Consider the following 9,530-nt stretch of genomic DNA (forward strand, 5'->3'; position numbering starts at 1 on the left):
AAAGAAAGTATTCTTGTGTTGAGGGAGTACTTGAGCAAATGACTTCTTTTACATGAAAAATTTGTTTTCATAAGTTCTGATTAAAAGCCAGTTCAGAGAATAAGTGATAGTAGAAAAATAGTGTTTAAACAGTTTTCACCGGAAACATTGTTCTTTAGTGAACTCTGGCTTTTGTAAGGAGCCCAGGTTTAGAAGTAGTCAGGGGTTGGGTTGCTGACCACAGAGTAAGCGGTTTGAAACCACCAGCCCCTCTCAAGGGAGAGTGACAGCGCTTTCTTCTCCGTTAAAGAGTTGCTGTCCACTGCCTCGAGTTGGCCCTGACCTATGGCAGTCCTGTGCACAGCAGAACGGAGCACTCCTGGTCCTGTGCCCTCCTCGCAGTTGTTCCTGTGCCGGAGCCTACTGTCTCCGAAACCCACGGGGCTGCTCTAGCCTGTTTTATAGGGTTGCCGTGAGTCAGAATTGGCAGTGTGGCAAAATTTTGTTTGATTTTTTTTTTTAATGAAATTACCTTTGTGTTCAGATTTATTTATTTACTTATGTACTACTTTGTTTCTAAGAAAGCATTTGAAGCAGTGAAATGCTTTAGTAAATTTGTCACAGGAGAAATGAAAAAAGACATAAATGAAATCCTTTTAACTAAAAGCTTTTGGTATCATGAATCTAAGATAATACCAAATGTAAAAAGATATGTACTTGAAATTGCACTTGAAATCAGCCCAAGTATAAAAAGGAAAAATATTGTAACCTTGATAGGAATTTATTTGGAAAAAGATGTGGAGATCACAATATTAATCAACATTTTTTATGCTTATCAAAAGGTATACTATTTTATGCTAAAAGAATATAGCATTAAAAGAAGTAAACTGTCATGAAAATAAGAGATAAAAGACCTTTTTTTTTTCAAGACACCAATGTTTTATTCAGAATATTCAGAGTCATACTAAGATACTCCTGTAAAGTAAGACAAATTGCTATATCTTTACCCAAAACAAAGAATCCTCTAAATTTTAGAAGTAACATTTTTCACACCTAAAAATACATCATATACTAGGTAACAAAAAATGGCTCTCAACCGTGAATAGGGGATGGAGAAGGATTGAGCTCTGTAGAAACCCAGGAAACAAAGAAGTCCTGCATGAGCAATATGCTCCACTAGGCCCTACGTGTGAGGAACAAACAAACAAATGTGGAAACAGAAGCAATAAGGAGCGGTAGCACGAGGGAGAATCATTCCGTAGGCTGATAGGGCTCTGGGACAAAGCCACCTACAGTGGAGAATGGTACTTCAGTATCTTTTGAAATATAACTTCTGATATGCTCCTGGGACTTAGAAAACAGAGATGTGTTATGCATTGAATTGTGTCTTCATACCTGTATTATTAAAATGACCTTGTTTGAAATAGAGTTTTTCTTTGAAGATGTTAAGGTCATACCAGAGGATGGTGTCTACTAATCTCCCCCTACCTTTTAAAATTAATTATTTTATAGGAGACTCTTACAAATCTTATGACAATCCATCATTTAATTGTATTAAGTACACTTGTTCTTATGTTGCCATCAACATTAAAAGAACTTCTTGATCTTCTTTTCTCTTTAGCTGACAGGTTGTATTTCGGGTTTAGTTTTAGTTCTGAGTAAAAGTGGATTTTTACCAGTATTTTTAAAAGAGTTTGTGTCTTCTAAGGCATAGTTGAGGTATCAAGAATTTTCAAACATGTTTATGGTTACCACTTTGTTTAGGAGTTAGGGCCTTTCTTTTGTGTCAAAATACAAAACTAGTGTCACTACATAGCAAAGTTTTCTAAATGTGTGAAGAGAAATTTCTAATATATTTAACTACAAAGAAATGTAGATATCTATTAGATTTTATTATTAATCTTCAAAATAGATGGCATATATCATTCAGTGTAGTTGCATGATTGTGTGGTTCCGTTTGATAATGCATGATATTTAAAGGGTGAAAGACTATTGTAAGTATCATGATAACATGCATCTTGGGAGTGAAGCTTGCCTGTTGGGTGATGCTTTTCAGTTCTCGTGCCCTCTCACGACTTTGTACTTTCTTTTTTCTTTTAAATTTTTCGCATAACATTTAAGAACAGAGATATTCTAGGAAACTAATATTTTTTAAACTCTACTCTGAGGTCCTTTACTTATAGGACTTAAATCTTGACTGGCTGCTTGGATGTCATTGGGTGCATTTATTAGTCTCAGCTTATTGATAGCATTTAAATATTTACGTTGCATGATTATAATGCATACTTACATTATGTATGTACATAATATTTTTTACATTCTTTCAAAGTCCCGCAATGCCGAGAACCTGGAACTTTCAGATGAGCTTCATAATAGAAAAGCTGTCTTACTGATGATGGTAGCTGTGGTTTTACACTGTAGCCCCGTCTGTGAGAAACAAGCCTTGTTTGCTCTCTGCAAATCTGTGAAAGAGAATGGATTAGAGCCTCTCCTCATTAAAAAGGTATATGTGGCTGAATATATATTTTTTATTCTTTGCATTATTATTTAGCCTAATGCTAGATTGGTAAAGTGCTACTTATTTTTAGACTTAGAAACAATTTTGTACTTTAGATAGGGAATATTGGAGAACAGTTGCATCAATTTTCAGTGATACACGTTTCTGTTCTGCAGTGTATCTTTTATTCAGTTTAATAGCAGTGCACTGTGAATGAACACTCACGGGTGGGCACCCTCTCGGAACCCAGGCCAGGCATCGGGAATGGCATTTGTTGAAGGAAGCTAAGGCAGACAAGAGCAGTGGCAGGTGCTCTGCCCAGCGTGTTCTGTGCTAGCACACTGGGATCTAGTAGGGCCAACCTTTTAAGACCGTGGCTAGGGGAAGAGGACTGAGGTCCATGTCTGGCAGTGACATTAGTATAGTGCAGTAGGGTGTTGGCCTTGGCTCTCTTCCTCTATGTCAGCATTTATGGTTTGGGCATTTCCAAGCCTTTCACTTACATATTTATGGAAAAATTCCTTTAAATTTTACTTCCCTTTTTTTCATAAACATTTTGAAGCCTCATTACTGCCTCATTACTATAATTCCTTTGGATTTTTCTTATTTCAATCAAGACTGAACAGAAGAATTTCATTTTAAACATTACTGCATAATGTAATCAACATTGAAAATTGTCGCATCTGTGTATTCATGGTACATTGACTAATTTAAATGCTACTTGCCCTGGACTGTGCTACTGTTGTGTGCTGTCCCTTCTACCTCTCTAGGGACCTTACATGCCTCACAGTTAATCCTAAGCTGGTTATCAGATCATCAGAGCTTTTCTCCCTCAGAGATGGTAGTGGGATAAAAGGAAGGACGTTTCCATTCACAACAAAGTGCTGTACTACTAAGCCACCAGCGCTCTGGGGATTTGTGCTGTCTTAAATATCATTTCTTTCATTTTCAAATATACTTTATTAACCATATTTAACAGATGAGAATATTTATATGTAGAGAATTCAAATCAGTGCATCCAGATCACGCTGTAAATCACATCTATAGGGATTAGAATAATAATTATATTTTTGTAAAGCATCAACTTCTTTCTTATTTGTACAGGTTTTAGAGAAAGTGTCTGAAATTTTTGGCTATAGACACCTGGAAGATTTCATGACTTCTCACTTAGATTATCTAATTTTGGAGTGGCTCAATCAACAAGAAACTGAACGCACCTTATCTTCTTTCCCTTTTATTTTACTAAACTACACATGTGTTGAGGATTTCTACAGGTAGGTGGAATTGTGTGAATTATGTTTAATTTACACTTGGTAATAGTGTTTGACAATACCTTTTATTCCCTCCTCCTCTCCAACTGCCTTATCTTATAAACCCCAGCATATACTGGTGAGAGGAGTCTAGTAATAGAGACAGGACAAGGACAGCCTGATAGAAAGTATAAATACTTGGACTTACAGATTTGAGTCTAACATTCTAGCATTTGTCAAAGGAATTGCACAAGATCTTCAAGATCCTTTTCAACTTTAATGTTGATAATCTCTTCTTTGAAATATCAAAGTAACTTACTAGTAGCTGATTGTTGCTGGTTTCTTGTCTCTTTTGTTGCCTGACTGTAGGCCACTTTGGTAACCTTTGTTTCTATTAGATTATTAGTTTCTATTAGATTAGTTTAATATTTTAAAAAAATTCATTTTGCTGAAAGCAGGGAGTTGTTGGCTCTTGCTCTTGAAAACCCAAGTCAACAGTGTAAAAAAATAAAAATAAAACCCCAAATCATCACAACTGGTGGACCACCAGACAGCATCATGAGAAGTGGAGAAAAGCTTGAAGTTGTAATGGATTCCATTGTGCTTGGCGCCACAATCAGTGCTCGTGGGAACAGCAGCTAAGAAATGAAACAATGTGTTGCATCGGGCACATCAGCTGGGCAAATCCTCTGAAGTCTTGAAGAGCAGGGATATCGTTTTACCGACTGAGGTGCCCCTGGCCAAGCCATTGATTTTCAGTCACTTCATGTGCATGAAAGTTGGAGATGAATAAGGAAGACGGCAAAAGAATGGGTACATGCGAACTTTGATGTTGGCAAAGAGAATTGAACGTGCTAGGGACTGTCAGAACAAACAAATCTGTTTTGGAAGAGGTCAGAATACTTCTTAGAAACGAGGAGGCAAGCCTTCATCTCATGTAGTTTGGACATGTTATCAGGGGAGACCAGTTCCTAGAAAAGGACACCATGCTTGGTAAAGTAGAGGGTCCATGAAAAACAGGACCCTCAAGGAGAGGGATTGACACAGTGGCTGCCATAATGGGCTCAAGCATGATTAATGCATTCCATGCAGGATTGGGTAATGTTAGGTTCTGTTGTACAGAAGGTCGCTGTGATTGGGACCTACTCAATGGCACCTACCAACCAAAACAATTGTAGATAAGAAAAGTTTGAGAATGTAGAGATTTGAATTAACTGAAAAATAATGCTCAGGGTACCGGGAAGATGGGAACTCAAAACTCTGTGCCATCAAGTCATTTCTGACTTGTAGCGACCCCACAGGACAATGTGGATGTGCTCCTGTGAGTTTACAAGACTAACGCGGAAAAAGAGGTTTGAAGTTTCTAACCTTGCAGTTAGCAACCCAGCGCATAACCCAGCGCACCACCAGGGCTCCTTGGGTGATGGGAAGGCAGCTCCCATCTGTTGAGAAGGGCATTTTATCTTGGGCGACCTTCAAGTGTCCATAATGGTACTTTTAAATTTTTATTTTTATACTTATGTAGGGAAATTTCTATTGAAACAAATCAAGTGGTCCTTATCAAATTCATTTGGCCAATAACAATATTTACATTTTTTTCAAATATACAAAGTGTTTTTATATTTCATTTGTTATTAATTTTGAATAAAATGATTATACAGAGGAAGCAAATACAAATGAAATTCAGCCCTTCCTTCGAGCAAAGAATTAGGGTGCTATATTTTATAGTCTGCTTTTTTTTGCTTTTTAGTAAGACTATTAAGACTGGATGGTGGGTGGTGCACAGTTAGCTGCACAGGGCCAAGGCAAGTTTGGGCAGAGACTGCGGTCCAGTCATGGAGCCCAGTGCAGTGGTGGTACTGTAAGAATGATACGAAAGACATTGTTACTGCGCTTCATCGACGCCCAGGAATGTTCTCTTTTTAGACTCCCAGTTTATACCACAGTGCAGCAGAACAGTGTTTCCCAAAGTCAGTGATATCCCTCCCTTCGGGGTGCTGGAATGATGGGGGAGGGAGAGGCTGCAAAAACGGTTACCTACATTTTATCTTGAATTGTGGGCTACAGTCTAAAGCTTTTTAATTGCCAGGAGGGTGCAGAGTCCTTTTTTTTTTTTCCCCTGAAAAGGGGGTGGTAGACCAAATAAGCTGAATTAAAACTCATTTTGAACTGACAGAGAGTACGCCATTGAAAGTGTCAGACAGAGATCTCCTCAAGGAAGTACTTGTCTTGGGGGGAAAAGATCTTTATTTCAAAAACTTGGTGACTTAAATATTGAAAAATGTGAAGAAGAACCCAGGCAGAAGAACTTAACAAGCAATGTGAATTCGTTAGAGAAGTTTATATGCAAGAGACATTGCTGTATCTTGTATACCCACTGCTGGAGAGCCATTTCTGTTGCTCGGGATTCTACAGAACATGTTAGAACTGTGCCACGAGGCTTCTAAGACTAACTAGTTATGGGAGCAGACACTCATTTTCATCCTGTGGAGCAGTGGGTGTTCTTGAACTGTCAGCCTTGGTTAGCAGCCCAGCCCACTGCACCATCAAGGTTCCTTGCCATGTCTAGTAGTCAACCTAAGTCTGGGGGAATGTTCTCTAGTGCTCAGAAGAAAAGATGGTACATTCCGATAGCATTTGACTGCCCGATGAAGAAGGGGACTTGCTTTGATACTTGTATGCAGAAGAATTCCCTCCTATTTTTGATCTGGAAAAATCTCAGGTTAGTATTTTTTGTTGTGGATGCGTCATAGCAGAAATGTATGTCTATAGGCAGGGCAGTCCAATGATATGAAATCTCCTGGTTACCAAAGTGGCACATTCCAGACATTATACTGTGATACACATTTAGTAAGTGAGAACCATAAATGGACCCAGGAAGATACAGATCATGATTTTAAAAGAGCAAAAGTTCTATGAAAAATGACCCTTGACATCCATCCAAGGTAAAGACCTTGGTTTCTCTTGGCCTGGAGCAGCAGAGGAGGAGGAAGAAGCATCAGGAAGAGGAGGACAACCCTCCTGAAGCCGTAGCCTGCACTGTTACAAAGAAAACGATCACTCGCCCAATGAAACATGGATTCAAAAGATAGTCTAGCTCCTCCCCGAATCAGCAGCATGATTGTCCTCGTTTCCATTCATTAAAATGGCATGAATCCTTAGTAAATAGAAAATGAAAGGAGCATTGGCCTCTACGTGTCAAACTTCCTTCGAGATCAGGAAATAGTTTCTCGGTTAACTGTTTTATTCCAAAGCAGGCAAGCAAGGTATCTCCAACTCCTGTTTCTAAGCTACCCCGTCTGTCTCAGAAGTCAGCATGTATTCGTCAGCTGCCCTGTCACCTTCATCCTATCACAGATTTGTGGAGCCCAAGCTTTGATGAGTGGTCCAAACGCCATGCTGGGATGGGTGCACCACTGAAGCCATAACTCCTGTTGGAATAATGAGTGGCCTTTTCCCCTCAGGATGTCTGCTACCAAATGCAGTGCTTGAAAAGCTTACCGGTAGCGTTCCTGACAATGCTGAGTGCCTGTGATGCTTTGTGCTGAGCTGGAGAAGGATAGGCTGTCTGTCCGTAAAGACCGACAGCCCCAGAAAACCAACATAGGGTGGCTTCTAGGAGGTGAAATACACTCGGGGGCATTGGGTTTGTTTTTGTTTATTTAGTGACTCGTTCATTTTTAATAGCAACAGCTCTTGTTTTTCTCCCCAACAATCTCATTAACACAGCTGTTAGTCCCTCAGCAGGGACTAACTAGGTGCATTTACACTTCTTACAGCAACTTGTTTGGCATTTGAACTACATTGTCATCATCTAGGCAGCCAGTCAAAGGTACAATGAAGAGTGGCACACCAGCCCCTCCAAAATTCTGATTCTTGTATTAGTTCTTCCTCTTCTGAAAAGACAAGAGCATGGAATCAAAGGGGTTGAGTTTTACTTTCATTTTTTTCAAAGTGTCTGTGTTATCTACTAGATGTACAAACTTTATATAGAATTATAATCCTATCATTTAAAAATAAAAAGTTTATTTAATGAAATAGAGGGGGTTTACCATTACTTTTTTTTTTAATGTACATAATGTATGCCGAAGTTACCTAAGAAATGCTGGAAACATTGTTTAGAAGAATGCAATTTGATGTTTGTTTAGTATAAAAAGTTTATCCAGAATCCTTAGAAATACAGCTTTTACAAATCTGTTTTTTCATTAAGAATTTAATGTCTTTTCTCCATTTATAAAATTGGAATAAGAATAATGTTTATAGAGAAAAAGGAATGCTATAATGTTGATGGTTTTAAAACATTTTCTTTTTTTTAAAGAACTATAATATTGTAAAATTTTAGTTTGAAAAGTTCTGTGTAACTTAGATTTTTGTTTTTAGATCTTGCTATAAGGCTTTGATCCCACATCTGGTGATTAGAAGCCATTTTGATGAGGTCAAGTCCATTGCGAATCAGATTCAAGAGGACTGGAAAGTTCTTCTAACAGACTGCTTCCCAAAGGTTCTTGTGAATATCCTTCCATATTTTGCCTATGAGAGTACAGGAGACAGTGAGATGTCACAGCAACGAGAGACTGCTGTCAATGTGTATGACATGCTCAAAGATGAGAGCTTGTTAGGGAAACAGGTATGGCTTCCACTTTTATCTACTTTCTAACCCCTCGATCTAAAGTGTAAATTAAATTCAATAAAAATGAACAGAGTAGTCACCAGCCAGCAAAGCCAATCTATGTTTCAACTTTTGGGTTAGCTTTTAACTAAGTGGCAGTGTTCTTACCACATACCAAAAAAAAAAAACCTTTTCAATTATCTTAATTGTATTTGTCTTTTAAAAACTCATTTTAATTTCTTGTAATCCATTAATGTAAACTGGTTATTAAATTGAACACTAAACAGTATCTAAAGAATCTTCTTCAGTCACTTTCCAATCACACCAAGCCTTTCACCTTTTAAGTACCAACTTATCCTCAGAACAACCAAGTAGAAATCTGGACAGAGAACAGAAAAGGGATTATTGCTAGTCACTGGAAATTCCCATTAGTCAAGTTGTACAAGTAAACAGTTCCCAATCTTGTTGAAATTAAAAGTAGACTTTAAAGAGCTACATAGATCACTGGGCACTTTGGTTAGCAGAACTATTAATCAGGTTAAGAAATTTAATACTAGGCCTAAAACTCTAGTCAGTTAAAACAATTCTCTCAGTTGAAGGATCGAATAAGGGAACCTCATTTGGTACAATTTCCCTATTTGCCTCTCAGACTACAGGTTGAACTGCAATGAAAAAAAGGTGGAGTTATCTCTTAATGTCTTAAAGGTCTTGAATTTTTAGTACTGCATATCCTTATATAGTCACTGAATGGTTTTGGAAATAGAGCACTAAATCTCTTGAGCTATCTAATTAACAGACAGACATAAAAATATTAAATATGAAATGAATAATAAAATATTTAATTTTGTATCTTCACAGATTGATCATTTATTCATTAGTAATTTACCAGAGATTGTGTTCGAATTATTGATGACATTACATGAACCAGCAAAATCTGATGGCACCCAAAACACTGACCTCTGTGGCTTTTCAGGGTATGGACATTTTTAAACTTAGAGAATTAACTGCAACTTCAGAACTTGCTAAGGACATTTGTGTGTGTTTAGACATGTATTCTGTTTCTAATTTTATTTTTTTGCTTAAAATAACTACCCATCAAAAGGGGCAGGTGGGGGAATTACAGAAACCCAAATGAAGGCTGAACATGAGTGGAGACAAGAGGAAAGCAAAAGGAAATAGAGGAAGGAACTAGGAG

The 9,530-nt window shown here is 37.8% G+C and overlaps 1 protein-coding gene across 1 annotated transcript in view; it reads left to right on the forward strand.

Annotated features, from left to right (window-relative positions):
• The window catches only part of ATM (ATM serine/threonine kinase), a 106,409-nt gene that overhangs the window by 21,792 nt on the left and 75,087 nt on the right, over window positions 1–9,530 (forward strand). Inside the window, exons 17-20 of the mRNA XM_045297739.1 lie at window positions 2,309–2,482; window positions 3,581–3,750; window positions 8,107–8,353; window positions 9,194–9,309. Of these exons, the coding sequence (XP_045153674.1) occupies window positions 2,309–2,482; window positions 3,581–3,750; window positions 8,107–8,353; window positions 9,194–9,309 (707 nt within the window). The remainder of the gene's footprint in view (window positions 1–2,308; window positions 2,483–3,580; window positions 3,751–8,106; window positions 8,354–9,193; window positions 9,310–9,530) is intronic.

Source organism: Echinops telfairi, unplaced genomic scaffold (genome assembly GCF_000313985.2).
Source record: "Echinops telfairi isolate 266 unplaced genomic scaffold, ASM31398v2 ScPeMD7_7421;HRSCAF=8459, whole genome shotgun sequence".
In the NCBI taxonomy this organism is placed as follows: domain Eukaryota; kingdom Metazoa; phylum Chordata; class Mammalia; order Afrosoricida; family Tenrecidae; genus Echinops; species Echinops telfairi.